The 22,311-nt window shown below is 44.2% G+C and overlaps 1 protein-coding gene across 3 annotated transcripts in view; it reads left to right on the top strand.

Annotated features, from left to right (window-relative positions):
* Nucleotides 1-22,311, top strand: part of SYNE2 (spectrin repeat containing nuclear envelope protein 2) — a 175,985-nt gene that overhangs the window by 138,547 nt on the left and 15,127 nt on the right. For all 3 annotated transcript variants that reach the window (XM_041476401.1, XM_041476402.1, XM_041476399.1), the window contains 6 exons: nucleotides 515-670; nucleotides 4,195-4,353; nucleotides 5,282-5,448; nucleotides 17,726-17,888; nucleotides 21,403-21,590; nucleotides 21,742-21,892. In XM_041476401.1, coding sequence (XP_041332335.1) covers nucleotides 515-670; nucleotides 4,195-4,353; nucleotides 5,282-5,448; nucleotides 17,726-17,888; nucleotides 21,403-21,590; nucleotides 21,742-21,892 — 984 coding nt within the window. The remainder of the gene's footprint in view (nucleotides 1-514; nucleotides 671-4,194; nucleotides 4,354-5,281; nucleotides 5,449-17,725; nucleotides 17,889-21,402; nucleotides 21,591-21,741; nucleotides 21,893-22,311) is intronic.

Raw genomic sequence — 22,311 nt, 5'->3', positions numbered from 1 at the left:
TAAAAGCTCCACATTCCTCACAAATCTGAGGAAGTGCCTATGACATCATTCATTAGAGAAGGCAACTGATTTAATCTTTTTGTGTGTTTAGAAAAATAACCTGAAACTGGAGCAAATGCAGGTGGAAAGCAACTTGTCCAAAACAATTACAACAGGAATAAAGGAAACCCTGAAGAAGCAGGCATGTGCTGGCCTGGGTGTGAGAGCCTAGATGCTGCCTTGGAGCATGGGGAGCTTCTGGGGCCAGGCTGCATCCCAGCACTTTGGGATGCAGGGATGGTACCGGTGGGTACCATGGGCACTGCCATGGGCTCCAGAGGGATTCCAGTGGCTTCCAGTGGGATTCCAGTGATCTCCCGGGGATCCTGGCCAGCCCAGCCCCACGGAGAGCGCGGCACAGGCGGCTGCACATTCCCTGCTCTCCTCCCCCACAGGCCAGGCAGGGGATTAGCGAGCAGGTTTGGAAAGCCGAGGAGCTTAGTGCCAAGGCTTGTGCGGGTGCGTTTCCATGCAGGAGCTGGAGCAGTCGCTGGCAGACTGGGCCCACGACATGAAGGAGCTGCAGGCCATGAAGGCGGAGCTGGCTCACCTCATCCTCACCGAGGACATGATGGTGCTCAAGGAGCAAGTGGAGCATTTGCACAGGCAGTGGGAAGAGCTCTGCTTGCGGGTAAGTTTCACCTCCTCCGGGCTGGTATCCCTGGAGCCGGCAGGGAACGGGGAGCAGGGCAGGACTGGGGTTTCGCCTGGGCTCGGCCCCTCTGGCCCTTCTGGGTGGGAACGGGGCTGCTCCTGGCACAGCCGGCCCAGTGTGGAGTTCACCCTTTGTGTCCCGCACTGGCTGCCCAGGGGTTTTGTTGCAAACCCTTTGTAAGAAGTCAGCGTGGGACTGCACAGAGCCCAGATGCAGCTGTTTTCTGGAATAGGTGCCTTTGTTCCGGGCTGCCAAAGGCAGGGAGGGATAAGCACCGGAATTGCCTGGGGGCACGGAGCAGGGAAAGGAAGAGGGAGGTTGAAACAAAATGCCAGCAGAAAGGAAACTTAAATGTGTTTGAATACTAACTCCTTGGGTTTGAACACATTGAGAACTGACTTGTGTTCTTTGTAGCAGGTAAATGCTGTGAAACATTTGCATTCTTTGAACCTTGTTGCTGTATTACACTTAATTTAGTGTTGCGTGTAAAATTGCTGGGGAACATTTCCAGGAAAGTCACATGGACTCGATTCATTAGGTTGTTATGCAGTTTCAATGTGTGTTTACTTTGCCCTGTTAACAGGATTGGAAGAGGTAAAATACTTCAGGGTCTTAAGTTACTCTGAGGGGCTCTACGCACCAGCAAGCCAAACTCTTGCATCCCTTTACTTGACAAGTAAATAGCTTTTATTTTATAGTTTGGAAAGAAGTATTAAAGCCAGTTAGTATTTTGTTTCTAACCCTTCCACAGACAAAGGTCAAGCAATCTTGGTGGGGATGTTGCCAGAGTAATGAACAGCTGTGCTTATTTCACAAACTGTGTTATGATGAAATAGTTATTTGGTTTGATTGGAATAATTAATTTTTTTTTGCATTGCAATGAGAAAGAATAATTTAATTTCTTAAACTGGACAGCTGTTCTACAACCAGTGTTTTGTCTGCTATTTTTTCTGAACTCTGAAAATAATTCCAGAGACATCCTCTCCCCTTCTGAGAAATACAAGCCATTATTTTTTAAATTAAAATGCCTGAACCATTTTCCTAATGGAAATCTGTAGTTAAGCCTATAAATGAGAGAACTTGGTTGTTTTTCTTTTTTTTTTTTTTTGTGAGCTACTGAAGCCTGCTGTCCCCACTGTGTTGAATAGCCCTGAAAATTAAGATTTTTTTATATGTGCTCCACTAAAGTCTATTCAAGTAGTAATTTCCTGGAGTAATTTAAGATCAGATTTTATTCAAAATTTCCATTTTAATTTCCTGAGGGAGCAACGTTGAGTTCAGTCTGTCTTGAAGGCAGGAAAGAGGTGACAGTAATGTAGCTGTGTTAGGCACACAAAATTTGTAGTGGGAGGAATCTCTTGAGTGCTGTAGTGGAGGGAGATTCTGAATGTTTGCACAGCCCTAATGAGCCTCAGGAGAGCCCACAGTGATGCTCAGTGCTGGACACAGGCTAGGAGAGCAGACTTTATCAGCTCTGCTGTTGGCATGACTGCTTCATTTTGTATAACAAAGTAGACTCAAGATGTATTGTGTGGAGGAAAGTGTGCAGAATAGATGCAGGGAGGTGAAAGAGCTGCAGCTGTCACAGCCCTGGGGCAGCCAGATGCCTGTGCTCAACTGGGCAGGGGCAGACAGGCAGAGGGAGCAGATGCACTCAAGGGATTAGCATTTACAGAGCTGCCCTTGCAAGGTGCATGTAGGTCACAGATTTAACCATTCATCCCAGCCAGCATCCCATGGGGATGTTATGTTAGCCTCCCTTTGGAATGCACACGGTGGGTGCAAAATGGGGGTGGTACCAGGGCAGCTGGGCAGAGGAGAAAGTGCTTAAAGCAATGGCTTGAAGGGTTCATGTTCCTAGAAGCTTGTCTGGGATTTTTTGGGTTGTTCCTGTTTTTTACTCTCAGCCTCTATTGCTTAGCCAGCTAAAAGGTGCTTCTTGCTCTTAAAATCTTGCCTTGCCCCGTTCTGAGCAGGCAAATATGGAGTCAGAATCACATCAGCATTTACAGCTTGTTTTGCTGACAAGCAGAGTCTGTTCTTCATCGACCAAGTCAACTCATCTCCATACATGGGAGATGCTGCAAGTGGTAAGGAAGGATGAAGGGTTCGCCCTCCAAACCTCTGAGGTTGAGGGTACATGGGAGTGTCCCACAGCAGAGACATCTTTGAAACTTTCTGTGGTCCCTGGCATTTCCAGGCTTTTTCCTGTGGAGAACTTGGGAGACTGTTTCCCTGAGTCCCAAGACAGTGCTTTCATCCTCATCTCTTTGCTTAGATTGTCATAAAGGATTCAGAAATCCCTTTCAGCTTTCCATCCCCTCCTTGGAAACAAGTCAGAATTTAAGGGGCAAAAGCAATGTGGTAGGAGATGGCTTGGTGCCTTCTGTTTTGATCCTGGTATTACATGGAGCTGGCCTTGCTTCCACACTACACCTTTAAACTTCACTCTGGGGTACAAAATAGTGTTAGATATTAGTCTGGAAGAATCACTAATGGAATTTTGTGGAGTCATGTGCTGTATAAAGTGCATGTGAGATGTGAAGAGGGAGTGTTTCCTGCCATGAGGAGATAAAGTGGCCATTTACAGCCAAGACAAGCAAAATGTTGTGCAGTCTTTAGACAAAATTTATTGGTGAGAATGAGGGGTTACTGGTTTCTCTTGCTTCAGTAGAGCTTGAACCATTTTTCACTTCCTTTGTCCCATATATCCTAGCACAGGAATCCATCAAGGTCAGTAAATAAATACATATTCAAGAGCCCTAGACTAGAGACAGGTGCTATTAGCTAGTTAGAAGTGTGACCCTGCTTATTTCTGAGATATTGGAGCAATGATAATAACTCTGCTTTTTCAGGCAGGCTCAGACCTTAATTGCTCTGTCTAGACAATTTGTTTATCCTTCCTGGAAAATGTATTTTTGATGGGGGGAAAAAGTCCATAGTTTTCAATAAAAAGGATAGATTATTGATGCTTATTTTTTGGAAGTCCTCCAATTACTGATGGGCAAATGGGAAAAAAAAACAGGGAGGCTTTTATAGAGATAAAAAAATTGCAGTCAGTAGTTGCAAAGTTTCTCTTAGAGTGGCAGAAAAATAAGAACTTACCTAGGTGTTATTTCTCTTGTATTATATATGGGGCCATACTAAACAGTATGTAGTGATTATGTATTTTATATTCCTTCTGTGTTTGACATTTTCAGGTTTTCACTGAGTAACATTTAAATTATTATATAAGCACATTATTTATAAAGCTGTCACTCAGTTTCTTTCTTCTGAGGAAGAGAATCTGGTATTTGCTAGACAACTTTTTGCCCTGCTATCCAGAAAAAAATGTAATAACAGTCTGCTTGATGGCTTTGGAAAGGAAATAGGATACTTGATAACTGCTCCTGCAAAATGAAATAAGATCAAATGCAGACTAGAAATTAGAAGTCTCATAATTGCTGGTTTCCCTCCTGAAAAAGCTGTTGCTAGAATTTCTTGTGTGTGCTTTTCCACAGGTGTCTCTGCGGAAGCAGGAGATCGAGGATAGGCTCAATGCCTGGATTGTGTTCAATGAGAAGAATAAGGAGCTGTGCTCCTGGCTGGTCCAAATGGAAAGCAAAGTGTTGCAGACTGCAGATGTTAGCATTGAAGACATGATAGACAAATTGCAGAAGGTAAGTAGTAATGCCACTTTTCTTCAGTAGCAGTAGATAACTCATTACAGAGGCACCATTCCTCATGCATTCCTTGCTTCTTGGAAGTGATACATGATGTAAAACCAGCACACAGAGGCTTTTGTGAGATGAGCTTGTCTATCATTAGCTCTTGTTGATGTTCAGACTTGGAGCTTAAAGCAGAGCAGAAATGCCACTGGACTGCACTTAGTCAGTGTGAGCTGTGGTGGTGAGATCTGGGCTCTTGGGGCTTTGGGGCACACGTGCACACCCAGCACTGCTCAGAGCGGTGTCCTGGGAGCAGCTCACTGCTCTCACCACCTCCATCATCCACACAACTGGTAAGCAGAGGGCAAAGAAAAGTTTGAAGGATGGGGTAGGTCTTATGCCAGGCGAACAAGAAGTTACCGCAACCAAAAATAAAAGCTAATTCTGCCTGTTCCCCATTGGTGCTTTCTAATACTTCTGTATTAGCTTGATTTTAAAGAAGACCATTATTGTTCTGCTGTTCTTCCCCATGGCTAAAATGTCTCAGTATCTAATCCCAGATCTCCTCTGGATAAGAGTGCCAGCAAAATAAAACCATCCTAGACTCGAATTTGCGTTCTTTTGAGGTAGCTTCATTGAAAAATGATGTAAAATCAGGAAAACAACAGATGAAATTAGAACACTCAATTGCTATTTTTAGGAATACTTACTCCTGGCACTTGCAAGTCTTTAAGCTGCTTATTTTTTCATAGGTTGTAAGAGGGCTTCTTCATTAAGGTTTTCTTTTTGTTTTCAGTGGGAGCTGTACATGCTAATGTAGAAACCTCAGCCAAACCTGACTTCACTTCACAAACATGGGAAAAAAACCACATACTTTTGTTTTGGTATCATTGTTTTGTTTTGCCCTGTAATTAAAGCAATGTTTGTGTATGTTTATCAGGACTGCATGGAAGAAATAAACCTGTTCAGTGAAAATAAGCTTCACTTGAAACAAATGGGTGATCAGCTAATCAAGGCTAGCAACAAGAGCCGAGTTGCAGAAATAGATGATAAACTCAACAAAATCAATGATCGCTGGCAGCACCTCTTTGATGTCATTGGAGCACGGTAAGAAAATTATTTTCAATGTTTTCTGTGAGATAAAAGTCAGAAGCTTGTGTCCTTGACTATTAGAAACAGAGTGACAAGACTTTCTAATTAAGTTGGAATTTATTACTGAGAGTTAAGCTGAAGGAATGCTTTTCTTTTGTAACTTATTGCTGTATTTTGACACTAAATGTCTTAATTTATCCAGTGGTAGAGGGCAGGGTGTAAGAATTCATATAAAATAAAATTTTAATGATGGAAGCTTTTGAAAAGGAAGAGTCAAAGTGATCTCTCCCTTCCATGTATTGAATTGCAACCTAATTTTAAGGCAGCATAGTAGGAGTTCATTTGGGCTTTTTAGGAGAGCCTCCTATTTTAACACAAGCCTCTCTTTCACTCTGTATCTTAATGCACAGAATTTAGGAATAGACTCTATTCTGTCCCTGCAGACAGATTTATATGATAATGTTCCTTTTTTACATTCACAAGTGTTTGAAATTTCATTTAATACCAGTGCTATTTCTTTACTCAGTCTCCCTCCTAAAAACAACTGAAAGACTATATGAGTTCCGTTTAAATTCAGAATTTTCTGTATGATGGTGAAGTGAAAAATACTATCACAGTTGAAATTAAAACCAAAACCTGCACAGTCTAGGCAACACCCTCCTCTTAACGGATTAACCATCTTTATTATACTTGACAGAGTTAAGAACATCATGATCATTTCAGTATTAGCCTTACTGAGACGATCCCATTTCATTATTATCTCTGAGTTTCTGCCACAGCTTGGGAGGAGGATGCTGGGCTGGTCTTGCCTCCTGCCGAGTTTATTGGTAATCCAGAAATAATAAGGCTAACACCAGATTGGTATTGGTCTCAACTTCTCTCCCAAGGTTTTGTTCTGCCTGTGATCCCCCACTCTGGGCTCTCAGCAGCTCTGTTACTCAATTAAATTTGGGACAGATACTGCAGGTGGTTGTGCTGTGACAATGTAGTGCTAAGTGTGCTGGGCCTTAATCAGGAATGAGATCTGAATTAATGGTGACACACGAGCTGTGAATGATTAAGCAAAAGCTGCCTTCTTAAGATCTGACACTGCAGATAGACTTGGAATGGTTGTCTCAAGGTGTCTGTTTTTGATCTGGTGTAGGAAAGCAAGCTTAACTTTAGTAATACCACTTTTTCTGTTCTCATCTGATAGTAATGTGTCATTTTTAAAGCTTTTTTATGATCATTTTTTGTTCTGCTGTGTGTAGGTTTTGAATTGTTGCAATTTTTAAATGCAAATTAAAATGCACCATTTTGAAAGTGAGGTAAGCATGGCACATTTCTGGTAATCTTTAGGAAAACATGCTAAAGAACTGATGGGGCATTTAGAGAGAGATCTGACAATCATATTCCAGTACTCTGTAACAAGGACTTGTCTACCTGGTGTGTCTTAAATATTTTACCTTCAGGCAAGTGTGCAGTGATGCTTTGAGGTACATTATTGTGGATTTGTCTAGAGCATCAACAAGGCTCCCAGGATTTGGTTTCTAAGTGGATATTGCAGCTACTCAGGAATTGGTGTGATGCTTTAGGATTGTTCCTGTGTTCTTAATTCCAAAATGTCTGTAATATGCCAGCTTCTACTTGTGATTTCTATCAGTTTGATGCTCAGGACCAGGGTAATGAACTGGAAGGACCTGACAAAATGTGATTTTAAGCAGCTCCCTTGGTTGCCCGAGATTATCAGCCAGCCCTGTGGGCTCTGCTGGTGCCCTTTGAATTAATACTAAGAGAGGTTCAGCATATGGCAGTGTTTTGCAGCACCTCTCCTCCCTCACCTAATCCACCTTGCTGGTGCTTGGCTCTCAGCTGCTCAGTCATAAGTAACCACCAGGCCAGACACTCACAACAGACTCTGAGTACACTCCTAAGAGTTTATTTTGCCCTGCTATAACCTTCCAACTTTCTGCTTTGAGTTTGCTGCTATAGTGCTGGCTTGCCACTGATATTTGATGTCTGAAGGAATTAAATTAGACATCAGTTGACTGAAATGTCCAGCTCACTGAGGTGTGCTTTGGGGCACTCAAGATGAGGTTCCTCCTGTGGGGAGGCAGCAGCTCAACCCATCACCAGTGTGACACAAACTGAGGCATCTTTGAGGGAGAGCAGAGAGAAGCAAAGAGCCTTGGGCTGGAGGCAAGGTGACCTGTGAGTGTGGGATGTGATGCCCTGTGCTGACAGACTGTCTCCTTTGTTCTCAGTTTGCTTTTGCAGAAACTGTTTAAAAAAATAAATGTATTGAGGCTGTGTTGAAAGAATACATGTAAAGGATAGTGGCAGAATTTTGCTTAATCCTGCTGGATTAAGTCATTATAGTCTAGAGATCCTCTCACAGAGTGTGGAAGCTGGAGGGAATGGCAGTGGGGCTGTGCATCCACTGCAATCCTGCAGAAGAGACTGGAGCACTGCACAAGTGCTGCCACGTCTGCAGAGCTGTGCAAAGCCCTTTTTATTGGGCACTGCTTCATTGCTTGGGGAAAATAAGAGGAATGGAGGAGGTGCCTCTGGGAAGGAGTGCCAGAGGGCTTGGAAGCTTTGAGGGTAGGGGAATGCTCCTGGGAAGAAGGGACAAATTTTGACTGTGATGCAGAGAAAACCTAGTCTTTCTCCTGAAAAAAAAAAAAAAAGTTGCTTGTAGGAACTTATTTTCACAGCACATCCATGAAATGAGGAGGTGGTTTTGCTCCTGTCTTTTCAGATTAGTAGCTGTGGCAAGTAAAATTGAAGTGAAAATTTTCTGAGGTTTCAGGTGCCAAATCTGTGACCACTTGAAGCTCTTTTTTTTGACAACTATCACAACTCCAACAATTTCTGTTAAACACACAATGAGCTGCTACCTTTATTTGTACTTGCACCTGGCTCCCAGTGGTCCACCCACCATCACAGGGGCAAAGACCAAATTTCAGTATGTCTTCATGGCAGGCCAAGATTTGGGAAGGAGGTGAACTACAGAGCCAGGTACTGAGTAGGAGGAGGAAATGTACATTGAACAGCTGTGTGTTCAAAGCCAATTCTTCATTTTTGGGCATTGAATCTGTCTTGTAGATGGGCACTTTTTGATCCTGTGGTTCAAGAGTGAAAAATAACCTGTATCCACAAAGGAATCCAATTGAGATAGATTGCCAGCTTCAGTTCTGTGGTTGCTGATGTCCCCATGGCTGTCCCTGTGACCTGTGTAAGATTTTATCTTCTCTGCAGTGCAGTGTATGGATGTGTGATACCAACATGAAACCAAACCAGTCTGGAAGTTCATGTATCAATGCAGAGCATTCCTCCTGATAGCTTATTTCACCTTTTTAAACCAATAAACGTCCTGGGACAGATGGGCAAATTAGGTGAGCTCCCCATTTAGTCCTTGAAGTGATTCTCTTAGTTCATGGTGACAAGCTCAGATTTGCCATATGGCTGCACTTGCAGGACTTAACACTTTCATTATCTGCCTGTGTGGTGACAAAAGCTTTGCCTCCTGTGTTACACCAAGCCACCGTCTGGCTGCAAACTTGGAAGAATCTCAAAATATTAATTTTCATGGGATAAAGTAACTATCAAGGTATTAGCATGCCGGGAAAGGAGAACAAGTGAATTCTGTTCAGCTCAGAAGATACTCTTACCACGGGGGGGGGGGGGGGGGGGTTTGTGCTGACTTTTTGTTGAGGGATGGGGAATAGAAACATACTAACAGGCAGAAGGGAGTGTTATGATGACTGTAAAGATGGGCACAGGAAATCTCTTGCTTTTGTTGCTGAAGCAGTAGGAGGAGGAGTGCACAGGCTGCATGATGAGGGTGGTAGACAACCAAAAACCCATGGAGTGGGATTTACATCCTCAGTGTGCTCTGGAACAACACTCCTGGGCCAAGCATTAACAGGCAAGGACTAGCAAAGAACTGTGTTGTGCATGGCCATGTTCCCTTTCCTGGGCCATCCACTACTGATTCTAACTCCTCACTTTGCTTCCCAGCCCGGTGAAAAGGAAATGTTTTCCTCCTGCATTACTGTTCGCTTAATGCCTGCAGTCAGGCTGGAGGAGCACCCCCATGTCCCTGCAGGGTGTCTGCACTGCCTGGGCCTGTGCAAAGCTTTGTGTGCTGCTTGAGCCTACATTAAAGCCACCAGCTATATCAGGAGTTTTGGGTCTGCAGACCAGCCTCTGCAATAGCTGATGTTGCATTTTTGTACCTCTGGGCATCCTGCAGCTCTTGCCACTTGCTGCCAAGCTGTGGAAAGGGGATGTTATTTCTCAGCTGCTCTGGCTACAGGCACACTGATGTGTCTTCTTACTTGGTGGGTCTAGTCCGTGCTTTCAGCCTTGTGGAGAAAGGCAAAGTTTTTGTGTATGTAGCAGGAGTGGGTTCAAATGACTGTGACCTTTAAAGAAAGCATGAAAATTCAGGGAAGCAAGCAAGGTCAAATGTGCCTTTTCATTCTTTTAAATGCAACTGTCCTTGGTCTTTACCCTGTGTTTGCAAGCTGCCAGCATCATTGCATCATCCAGAAATCTTAAACTGTCACACTCAAGTCAGCCCTTACCTTCCTTAATAGAACTTGGAAGATTCAAGGTGTTTTCAGCTCATTTCCTGCATACCCTCGGGGGACTGAAATTCCCAAAGAAACTGAAACTTCTCAGGTTGCAAAAAAAAATATGGGAAGGAGTTGAAGCTTTCCAGTGACATCACCTTGTGGTGTGCTGGGGGTCCAAGGAGGCTTTATGGGGAGTGCAGTGAGCTGCCAATTCCCTCTCCTCCCTTGCACCCTCACTGTGGCTGGGTTGCCCCAAAAGTTGCTCCAGCAGCAGCAGGCCCCAGATTATGAGTTTGGGGAGCAAATGAGTTCACAGCACACCCTTCAGCTGGTCTCTATTTATTTTCCACCACATTGGTTACCCTTTGGCAGGGCAGACAATCAGGCACCATGTGTTGGTGTGCTGTCCTGCCCTGTGGCAGCCCACAATCAGTGTGAGTGCACTCTGGGTTCAAAGGTCTTTTTAAATTGCTGCAGATCAATATTGCATGGCAAGGGAAGCAAAATATGCTGCAGGGAGGCCTCCCCAGGTAAACAAGACAGCAATGTCCAGCAGAATTGTGCTGGTTTGTGGCAGTACCACTGTTAAAATCTCATTCTTGGGTTTGGGTTTTTTTTTTTTTTGTATACAAAATATGTGGATGGTTAAAATCTCACAAAGTGCTTTCTTTCTTTCCATGTTCTCTTTGTCCTTTGAGGATTACACTTCTCTTCAGTGTAAAAGCTGTGACAGAATTCATTATTGTCTCAGGCATGATGGTTGGGCTTATTTTGCTTATGCAATGTGTGCAGGGAGCAGGGGGAGCTGGCAGTGCAAGGGGAGTCCTTGTCTTCTGTACACTATCTTCACTCCCAGTGTCTGCCTGCAAAGCTGGGGGTTATATCCTCATTTACTCAGGTCAACCATTCAAATGTGGTTTTGAACCACTCTGGACAATAAACTGTGGAGGTGACTGGGCATGATTTACCTGTGCAAATGTCCAGAGCCCTCTCACAGTGTGCTGTGCTGTGTCCTCACAGGCACTGTGTGTTCTGCCATGTGTGCCATCAGCAAGTCAGTACAGGTCTGTGGAAAATTACCTGAATACTGAAAAACCTTTGATTTCAAAATAATTCTTTGCATTTTTGGTGGGATTATCACAACTTCTTTATTTTTTTTCTGATCTTGGCTGGGTGGGGAGTGACTTGTAACCCAAGGTTCTCAGACTTCCGCCTTTTTTTTCCCACCCCTTGATCTCTGGCAGTCATAACACACAGAAATCATGACAGTGTGTTTTTCCACAAACGAATGATATCATAAATGAAGATTAGGGGTTATTTTGCCCTCTGGCATAGCAGGCTATTTGCAGTGGAGGCCTTCTGCCTGGTCTGGAAGGTTAAAGAGAGGACAGGTTAGTGTGTGGGAGACTTAATTCGTACTTAAATACCTGGGATGTAATGGTGAAGGCGAGAAAGCAGAACGCAGGGGAAGTAAGGATACATCTTTGTGCGTGGTGCCTGTGCGTGGATGTACGTTTGCTCGTTTTTTTGGGTTCTCTTCACACTGACTCTGCTGCAAATCATCCCGGTCTGAGGCTCCAATCCCTCTTTCTCCCAAGAAATGAGCACCGCATCCACCTTTCTCGGTGCCGGAGGAGGCTCCAACCCGCAACCTTTTTGTCGCCAGCCGCGGGCAGCCGCCCGGCGTGCACTTCCTCCCGTGCTAATAATTCTCTCGTGTCAGAATAAAGCTCTGGTGGTTTTGTTCTGAGGAGGGATGCGGCCGTTCGCCAGGTAAAATCCCAACGCAAAACGTAAGGGTTAAAATAGGGGGGAGAGAGAGAGCTCCGGTGTCTCCCCAGCTCGGGGTCGGGGAGGAGGAGGACGGGCGAGCCTCCCCCCCACACCCGGGATGCTAAAGCGGCGAATAAATAGGGCATCTGTGGAGGAGGGGTTTCCTCTGCCATGCCTGCCTGGTCGCACAGACGGTCCCCCCTTGCAGCTTGGGATTTTCAGGCTGAGGAATGGTTTTCCCGTGCGAACCGTAAGTGCCGTGTGGGTGCGCGGTGCCGGTGGGTTCTGGCGGAGCAGCGGGACCCGGCGGCCGCGGGGCGGGAGCGATGGATGCGCTGCGGCAGCGCCCCGCTGCAGCTCGCCTTGGGCGAGCGGGTGAGTGGGAAGTGCGGCACGTTAGCAGCAGGAATAGCGCTCACGGGCCTCTGGCTTGCGATCAGCTGTGTTTGGGGCTGGCACCCGAGGCGGTGGAGAGCCTTGACAAGAACCTTTGGGCTCGCCGGCGGGGAGACGCGAGAAAAGCCTCCCCCGAATCCTCCTGCGCTGCTCCCTGCGCGCACACAGCCCGGGGCACGGGGCGGCTGGCACGGCCCCGGCACGGACCGAGAATGGCCTCGCCTTCCATGAGAAAGGCCTAAGACTTGCCTTTGGCATCACCTCTCCAAAGCGCGTCTTTTGTCCCTCACACGGTTACGCTCCCCCTGCGACTCACTGAACAAAGGTTTCCTGGGCTGTGCATCTCATTTGCTTTGCCGCTGGTAAACAATCCTGTCAGCTGGCAGGGCCATTTCAGCCCCTCCTCCTCCTCCCAAAGACATGCACGGAGTCGCTTTTTCTGGTGACATTTGCCTTTGTGAAGGAGAGTTTTCAATAGATGTTAGCATATTTTTCGTTCTTTCAGACACTAAAACTTGAATGCTGCTATTTACCTTTTTTGAGCTTCCCCCTTACCTTTTCCTGCAACATTTTGACAGCTAAAGCAATGCAATAGGGCATGCATTTTGTAATTATTTTTGTTTGTGTGAATACGTTCAATCAACCTGGAAGCTCCTCCTACTGCTAGGTAATTCCTGAGTAGTTACTACAAATATACTATTTCTGGTGCTGTGCAGTGATTCAGCCTGAGACCGTTTAATGCTTTTCTCTTGTAACCCAACGCTGGCAACTTCATTGTGGGTTTTAAGACCCAAATCCAATCTCGAGTCAAGTCAGTTAGTCCTTCTGTTCACTTTTGCAGCCAGCTTGTAGTTATAATCTCCTACTTTAGTTCTTTTACTGCCACTTCCATTGTGGTGTAAAGATTAAAATATTTTCAAACTGGCTTTGTTTGGCTTATTCCAGGCAACTTAAGCATGTGTCTGAGTGCTAATCAGGGTGGATTTTTTAGCTTGACCCATTGCAAAGGACAAGGCAAATCTGAATTTATCGGTGTTTTTTTTAGATTAGTGGTGATATTTTTATTGTATTTTTTTTTTGTATTATTGCCCCCTTTTTTTTTTTTTTTTTTCTTTGTGGAGGCATGTTGAATTGTGGCAGGTGAGTTCTCAGTGGGAAGTGAACAATGGGTAAGTAGGAGTTTTTCCTGTAAACAGGAAGCTTTTCCTGTTTGACCAATCTCAATTAATTTGAGAATCACACTTCATAGAGGAAGAATGCAATCAACAGTGGTGGCACCTTCCATCCTCTGGAAGAAGCTGGTTTTCTTTGCTGCCTTTGAACTTTTAGTGCTGTTAATTCACTGTGTTGGGCGATTGATTCCTGGATCTGGCAGGAAGCTTTTGCCCCCAGGCTTGGAGGCTTGCACTGTACACTCCCACCCAGCTTCCAGAAGGGTTGTGTTTCCCCAGAAATGGTCAGGATACATCTCAAAAGAGTTCGTTTCAAGTTTATTTCATGCAAAGATCAGGTGATTTGTAAGAATATTTTCAGGGTGCAGATATGCATCTGAGAATGGTGGTTGCAAATGAAGACTTTTGTTGGTGGTTGCAACATCTGAGAATGGTGGTTGCAAATGAAGACTTTTGTTGATGTAATTAATTAGTCTGTTTCACTCTTTTCTTTGAGCTGTAGCCCGGGAAATGGCAGTTACCTGTGACTTCTGTGCAAGTTGATGATGCTCATGTTTTTCATCAGTTTACCTCTTGTTTCAGTGTAGAACCCTGCCCTTTTCCTTGGGCTCTGTGTCTGCTGACAGGAGCAGATCAGCCAACGTGAATGTCTGGACAAGACTGCCTTCCCATTTATGCACTGCACTAGTGTGAACTTAGGTTTTTGTTCTTCTTTGGCTGCTTAGCTCAAGTTTGAGATGAATGGCTTAGAGCATTGAGGGTGTTTAAATGACTGGCAAATGCCGAATTCTATAGAGAATAAATAACAGATTAAATTACTTAATTACAATGGTGTTTCTAATGGCAATTGCTAGAAAGTAAATACAAGCTCTCAGTTCCACAATAATTCTGTCTTTGAGACTGTTGCTTTTGGTAACACTAGAAGATAAAGATCCTCATGGTGACATTCATAAATTGAAAATCAGAGTGATTTCTAAGCCAAAATAATATTGGAGTGGTGGTGCAAAAAGCCACACTTGGATTCTAAAACTGTTGCTTTTTAAATTTATCAAATGTACTTTCAGTCATAAATACATTTATTTATAGTCTAATATCCTTTGGTTTTGCTTTGGACTTCCTTGGCTGTGTTCATCTATCCACGATGCAGACTGAAGAGAGATGTTTAGCACCCTGTGAATTTTTTGTAATGCAGCTTAGGGGTGGGAAGCCGGTGGATAGAAGCAGAGAAGAGAGCCCAGGGAGGCAGAGATGATCCTGAGCAGCACAGTAAGCTGTGGTCTCAGCAGGTCAGCTGTGCCATCAGATGGTCCCGACATGTGCCTGTCTCCAGAGCAGTTGTGGGAAGCATCACAGGATATGCAGGAAGTGAATTGCCGCAGGATACAGTCAGGGACAGGGCGGAGATCAAGCCTTGCTTTCCTCCTGACTGGCCTGAAGTCATGCAGAGTTAATAATGCAACAGTGTAGATGTTTAGCTCAGACTCTTCCATTCCGTGCTCAGCACAGAGCCTGTATTGTCCATCTCTCCAGGGAAAAGGGCTCCTCAGTCACCTGCCTTTGGAGGGCCACATGCCGTGGGAGTCACTGGCCCTGCTGAGCATTGTAACCAGCCAAAATAACTGATGGGAACAGGGTACAGGAAGAATTGGTTCTCCTGGGTAAAATAACTGCCAGCCCATGACAGCACAAGAAAATGGTGCAATGATATGTTCATTGAGTACCACTTAATATAAGCAAAATCAAAAGCAGCAAGATTTATACAGCAGCTGTTTGCTTGGGAGCCAGATGCTGTCTGCATCCAGGGTTGAACTTGGGACCAGAGTTCTGAAAAAAAGCTTGTTAAGAAAAGCAAGAGCAGCTAAATGCTTTTGTCATCCCCTGTTTCCTCTAATCAGCTGCAGCAGTGGAAGACAGAGTCCGTGTAAAGGGGCAGAGGCAGGTGCTTTGCACCAGTGTCAGCAGCTTTGTGGGTGCAAGGCAGGAACAAGGTGGACCATGGACTTGAGCCAAATCCTTCAGGCTGGCTTGCAGGCTTACATCAGTCAGACAATACTGGTTTTACTTTTGGACAGTGCAGAGTTTCTAAATACCTGCCAGGAGCTTCAGTGTAGGACTGTGTTCTTCTTACCCTCCTTGTAAAACAACTGAAAGTACTGCCTGGTGCTTCTGGGACAAGAGGTAGAGGAAGCTTTCCATGCTGCTAATCCATATAAGACCCCAAATTTTCTGGCCTTACTCTGTAAACAGTAGGATTGAAATCCATCAGGATCATTCCCATATCTCCTCCATAAGTGCTTTACTTTAAATCAAGTGTCTAGCTGACGTGTGTATATCCTCTTTGGTTACCTAAAGGTTGTTAATAAGATCAGTTGTTGCTTACAGGGTGGCATATTCATTATGGATTAGGTGTCCTGCATATCTTGTGTCATTGTATCATCAGGCAGTTGCAAAAGCCATTTGTCACAGACTGTTTGGACCATTCTCCTCTAAAACTTGCCAGGATAGTTTGGCAGCAGGCAGGACAGTGGGCCAGGAAACTGTCCAGGTACCCTGTGTGAGCACTTCTACCTTGGAGCAATCTGTCCCTGCCTGCATTGCACGATATCACATCCCTCACCCTTCCCTAGTCCCAGCTTGCACAAGACCTATGTTGCCAAGTACATCAGGGCTCAACTCAGACCCCTCAACAGTTCCCTGCATTTGGGGATGTACAGTGAACACCTTGTAGAAGCTGTCCTTGCAGTCCCACTGCTGGTTTTGTTTATATGCTGACAGTTCTCAGCCACTGTGGCCGATGAATGGGAAATGTTTCAGCCTTTTCACAATACAGACTTAACTTTTTCTGCTGCACTTGACTTAAATAATTGAGGCTCATCTTGATAGTTGTTGGACTAGGCAGTAGCTAAAGGTTTAATTTGTAAGTTTGCATTTTAGAAATCACATGCAAGGTTCAAAAATTCACCCTGCCACACAAGAACATAACTAGAGATCAGGAGACCAGCACAGGGAAGGAATGCTGGCTAAGAAATGGGCTCTCCCTAGGACATGGGTGGAATGATTTCATCTGACTTTAGAGTCTGCAGTGTTGATATTTATAGTACTGCAGGGTAGGCCATTGCAGTTCATGGGGAGAAATATGTGATTTTTGGTACAGTTCATCTCATCTTGTGATATGGATGTTTAAGAAAGGTCTGATACAAGTATTGTTTTTTTTTTTTTATCCATTATCTACCAAGGTCTAGATGACAAGTTCTGAAATAAGTATAAAGAGATAAGTGTCACCCTGATATTGCCTTTCTAGTAATTTTTGTTGGGAATTGCGGTAAATGACAACTTCAAGAAAAATTTGACACCAGTGAGGTAGTTCACCAGATATTCCTCCAACACATGGAGACAAATTTGCCAAAATATAAAAGCATACTACTTGGATAATTTGAGGGGCTGATACAGGGGTTTGACATGGGAATATGCTGCTAAGGCTGGAAGTAAAGAAAAAGTTTGTCTTCAGTTTGAGAGCTGTACTACAAACAGAAAGAAAAGTAAATTATTTCAATGGTACATTTGCTCATCCACTGCACAAGTCTCCCTGGCCATTTGATATTCTCCCCCATCAGTATTGATTTTTTAAATTTTTCACCTGTCAGGAGAGTCTGGCATATCTCTGCATGTTTGTCTGGTGTTTAGATGAACTTTAATGTTGTGGTGCTACAAGTTCTACAGTGGCTGTTGTTCAGGGCTTCTCCTCTCCTGTCAGTATCCAGAGGGTGCTGAGGCCCTGGCACAGGTTGCCTGGAGAAGCATGCCCCATCCCTGGAAATGTTCACAGCTGGGTTGGGTAGGGCTTGGAGCAACCTGGAGTAGTGGAAGGTCTCCCTGCCCATGGCAGGTTGGAGCCAGGGGATCTTGCAGGCCCTTCCAACCCAATCCATTCTGTGATTTTGCCAGGGTGTTGGACTGGTGGCTTGTGCAGATTCTGCCTCTCTTGCAGAGTGGTACCTTTTTGATTAGTGTGAGCCTGTTGGTTGCTACACATGACACCGAGCAAAATTCACCACAGGAAAATCAAACCGAAGGTACCCATTTTAGTTTAACTGTGGCAAATCATGGTACAAATTTCCACTTAGATGAATGTAAAGTGCTCCCTAGCAGATGAAAATTCACCTTGCTTATACAGTTTCATTAAAGCCTTCACCCAAGTCCTGCTTGCAGCTGTAGAGCAGGGGCCTGCTGAGCCAATTTAGGTAGGTTTTGACTAAAACAGGACTGATTTATAGGCAGCAGCTTGATGTGACATGGCTTCATTAAGCCGTGCCTGTCATCACCTCCTGCCAACATCTTTTCCACTGATTGACCATCTTTGTAACAAAATCTTCTTCCTGGTTTACTTAGGGTGAAGAAACTGAAGGAAACATTTGCTTTTATACAACTATTGGACAAAAACATGAGTAACCTTCGCACCTGGTTGGCCCGGATTGAGTCTGAGCTTTCCAAGCCTGTTGTTTATGACATCTGTGATGACCAAGAAATCCAGAAGAGACTGGCAGAACAGCAGGTGGGAAATAGCAGCAGCCAGAGTAAATGAGCTAAAATGCTGCTGATTGGTCCTGGTATAAAATCACCTGTTTCTTTTCTTTAGCGAGCCCTTCTGACTGTTTGCTTTGCATGGCGTGTTCCTGCCAAGATGCATTACATGGAAAATTTTTATTTGCTTGCAGTTATTTCAGTACTTTGTTGAATTACCCCCACATCTCCCTGCCCCCCTTCACCCAAGGAAAACATGCAAAATACAAACAAAAGCAAATTTTCTCAGTTCAGTGCAGCAGACTTCCTGAGGACTAGGCAGGGCACAGACAGTGGGCAGAGTACATGAGGATGACTTCGACTGACAAGGCGTGAATGCTGCTCTCTGCAAAGAGATGGGATTTGATGTGTTTCCCTCACTGTCTCCAGTTCTTGTCCCTTCCTTGCAGACAGCAGAGCAAGCTTGGCAGAGCAGGATGCTTGGGCTTTGGAAGGTGGATTTTTGCAGACACACCTTTGGCTGAGGTTTGATCAGAGGCAGGCTCTGAAGATCCCTCAGGGCTGGGGGAGCTGGCACGTGAATCCTGCTGAGACGACAAGTGTGAACCAACCTCGCACTGCTGGGTGTTTGTGGGCATTTATCCAAGGCAGTGGCTTACCAGGGGATCTTAGGAGAGGAGTTGGATAGTCCTGCAGTAAATTTTCTCTAGCCAGCAGCCAGGCAAGGAAAAGGAACTTCTCAAAAGCACAGACTTGCTGATGGAGTCATCCTTTGTTCAGGGCTGTGCTGTAAGTCTGGCCAGGTTCTAAGTGCTTGGCTGTCATCTGGCCTTTGTGTTAAACAGCAATACTTGCCCAAAAACGAAAGATCAAGAATAAGTCTGTCAAATTTGGAAGCATGGAAGCTTTATGGCATCTGCCTTTAGGAACACTTACTGGTATCCTTCCCATCGTTTCTATCTTTTCTCACTGGCTTCTGCTTTTATGTCTAAGGATCCCTGAGTGACCCAGACCTGGGGACTCTGTTCTCTGCTGGTTGGTGTGGCTGTCCTTGTACTCATGTCCCAAATGTCACAGGAAGGACCAGCTCCTCTGTGACAGGATTGTAGGTGGCTCCCACTGACTGCACTGCAGGAGCTGGTCAAACACTAGAAACCTTGTGCCCAGCACCTCACCAGCAGATGGTTTCATCTGCGTTGTGAATGGTCATGTAAACAACAAAGAAATATTTTCTTCTCATTCAGACCTTTTGCATTCTCAAAGGCCATGATAAATTGCCAGGCAGAGCAGAGCTTGGAGCACAAAGGAATTGTGTCCAAACTAATGTATTTTTATTACGAACATTCAAGCTTCAGCTGGCTATAAGAGCCATCATTTGCTGCTCAGATCTACTAACTGCTTAATTTTTTTGGATGCTGTTTTAAATACAGACCTCTAGGCACCTCTAGACTCTGTCTACAGTAGCTTTTTAGCAGGCTGAATATGAGAAGACTATGCTGACTAAAAAGACCATAGTAAAAAGAAAAGCTGCTTTTGTTCTGCATTAGTGAAACATTTGTCTCAATGAGACAAGTAAAAAGATCTTCCCTGGTTATAGCTGAACAATTATTTCAGCAAGAGCAGAGCAATGATGAGAAATATGCCCTGCAGGCTTCTTTTATTTGACATCCATGACTGGAAAGGCTTTACCTGTGCAGTCTTGAATAATGAAATTTAAAATCCTTGTGTATGCACAGAGGTGTTTTATGGCATGTTTGTTCAATTAAAGGATGACAATTACTACATGAATAATAATAATTTTAAGATTGCAAAGGTGTTTCACTAGTGCAAAAATCTAGCAGTGTGTAGTCTGTTAAAGCTCTCTGGGCAATGCTGTGCAGAGTTGAAGGAATAGTACCTCTTGGGGCTCCATGTAGGTTCCTCACCCTCTCCCTTAGTTTGTTATGTTTGTCTCACTTAATGCACTCAGGTCATTTGGAAAACAGCAAGGATTCTGTCTAGGCTCTACCATGAACCCAGGCATGGCTTGAAGTAATGAGATCGTGTCAGCAACATTACTGTAGTGCAAGTTAGAATTGATTTGTAATCTGTGATCAAAGTTCTCATTTTCACTAATACACCTGTAAATCCAGTGGAATTCAGTGAATTCAGAAGACACTCTCCAGATACCAGTAGTGAGGCAGAGCCTGCTCCCAGCTGTGGAGCCTGTGTTGAAAAGACACTGACGCTCATATCTTGCTCAGTAAATAGCTGTGAATCCTTAGTAACCTGTAAAAAATTGTGTTGGCTCTCCTTCTAGCAGTCTTATCCATGCAAAGAATTTCACTTCTACATTCCTTAAAGCTGTTCATTACTACAAATCCCAGAAGCCATATTTTGACCATTTATGGCTCAGCCCTTGATTCAGGTACCCATGTAACCACTGAGAGCTGCCACTGAGTGATTCTCTACTCTTGCAGCTTGTTGACTTCTGGGAAAAATCTTCCTTCTGCTCATTTTGTATTTACTACAAACTGTGTCTGTTTTGGAGGGGTTTATTTGTTTTATTTTGTTTGGGGTTTTTTTTGAAGTCTAGAGCAAAACCAATTCTGCTTCATCTGTTGACTGAAATCAGTAAATACCATTTAATGGGAACTCCAGTTCACTTTCATCAGGGAAATGCTCATTTGTGTTTGTTGCTCTAGTGTTATTCAAGCAAAAGTCTCTGTATCCTTCTTCATTAGAAAAACCAGAAATGGGTTGAAAAATGCCATTGTAGTGGCTATTGTCATTTTATTAAAATTTGAAGTTGGTAGCATAGTACAGATCTACCTTTTCAATAACAACTATTTAGATAAGGTTTTTGGGTTTTTTTTCTGTCTTTCAATTACACTGACTTTAGGAGTAGTGATGGGTGCAGGATGAGTGGCTGAACTATTGTGGAGGGAGGTGCAGGCTCTGGCAAAGAAACCTGTAGTGCAGATTAGACAAAAGGTCATTGCCAGACTCTTTAAAACAGTCTGTCAGAACAGGAGCCCTACAAGAGGGATTAAGAAAAGTAGTGTAACACCTGGTACTTGTGTATTGTGTTTGTGTTTCATGCTGCAGCCTGTGATCAGTCAATAAAATGCACATACTGCACTAGGAGTTCTCTGATGAGCCTTTCAGTGTAACCTGATATGAGACAGTCATCTTGTGCTGTCAAAATTAGTAAGAATTTATTTATGGTATAGGTAAGGTTTGGATTTTGAAAGCACATTAAAATTGTCCAGACTGTTAATGAGAAGATTGAGTTTAGACTGAGACACCAAAGGTGGGCAACCCTTTTTTTAACATGTTAGTTCTCTCCTGACCTGTGTCATCTGCACACTCATCCTGCAAGTCTTTTTTAAAGCTACATCGGCTTTTCCTGATACGGGATTTGCTCTTTCCCCATCCTCTGCAGCATTTTGAAAGGGCATGGGTGGGATGTAGCCATGCATGTTTCCTTCCACTGACACATTATGTTTCGTTCCACTGACACTGTAAGTTTCCTTCCACTGACACTGTTCTTTTGCCGATGGCAGGACCTGCAGAGAGACATAGAGCAGCACACGGCGGGCGTGGAGTCCGTGTTTAACATCTGTGAAGTCCTGCTGCACGACTCAGATGCGTGTGCTAATGAGACAGAGTGTGACTCCATCCAGCAAACCACCAGGAGCTTGGACAGACGGTGGAGAAACATCTGTGCCATGTCCATGGAAAGGCGAATGAAGTACGTCTCCTATTCTTACCTTACAGAAGCCTATTGCAGCATTTTGGGGAAACACTGTAGCTTTTGCCACAAGCTAAATTTTGAGGCGGAGAAAAGAATCCAGAGTTGAAAGTTAGCTTGTGGTAAAACCTTTCTGTTTTTGCTCTCTCAGAATCGAGGAAACCTGGCGTCTGTGGCAGAGGTTTTTGGATGACTATTCTCGCTTTGAAGATTGGCTAAAAGCATCTGAAAATATAGCAGCTAGGCCTAATTCTTCAGAGGTCTTGTACACACATGCAAAAGAGGAGCTGAAGAAATTTGAGGTGAATTTTTTGACTGCCTTTTTTATGTTCAGTGTCGGGCTGCTGAATACTTACTGTCTGTACAAAATGCCTTAGTCTCTGGAAAACACTGGTTTGGCATTGGTAGTATAGGGAACATAAATAATTTGGTGAGTGTGCAGCTGCTAGATGTCTGTTTGTTTCCAGATTTTTTTTTAATGTGGAAAAAACAATACTCTGAATAGACACTTAAAAGTTTCAAGCCTTTTTATAGGCAAGAGACTTTTGTAGTGTGATATTTATTCTTTTCTTTCCTCTCCTAGTGAGCTAAGTTTGAGCAGATGGTTTAAAATACGGGTCTATAAAATCTGGTTTAGTTTTGCAGTTGGAAGGTCTGTTTTTAAGGGGGAGGGCACCATCTCTCTTGATGGATAGTACCCACATCCTGACTGTTACCAGGG

Source organism: Pyrgilauda ruficollis, unplaced genomic scaffold (genome assembly GCF_017590135.1).
Source record: "Pyrgilauda ruficollis isolate IOZ18807 unplaced genomic scaffold, ASM1759013v1 scaffold38, whole genome shotgun sequence".
In the NCBI taxonomy this organism is placed as follows: domain Eukaryota; kingdom Metazoa; phylum Chordata; class Aves; order Passeriformes; family Passeridae; genus Pyrgilauda; species Pyrgilauda ruficollis.
This window is presented reverse-complemented; position numbering and strand designations above follow the sequence as displayed.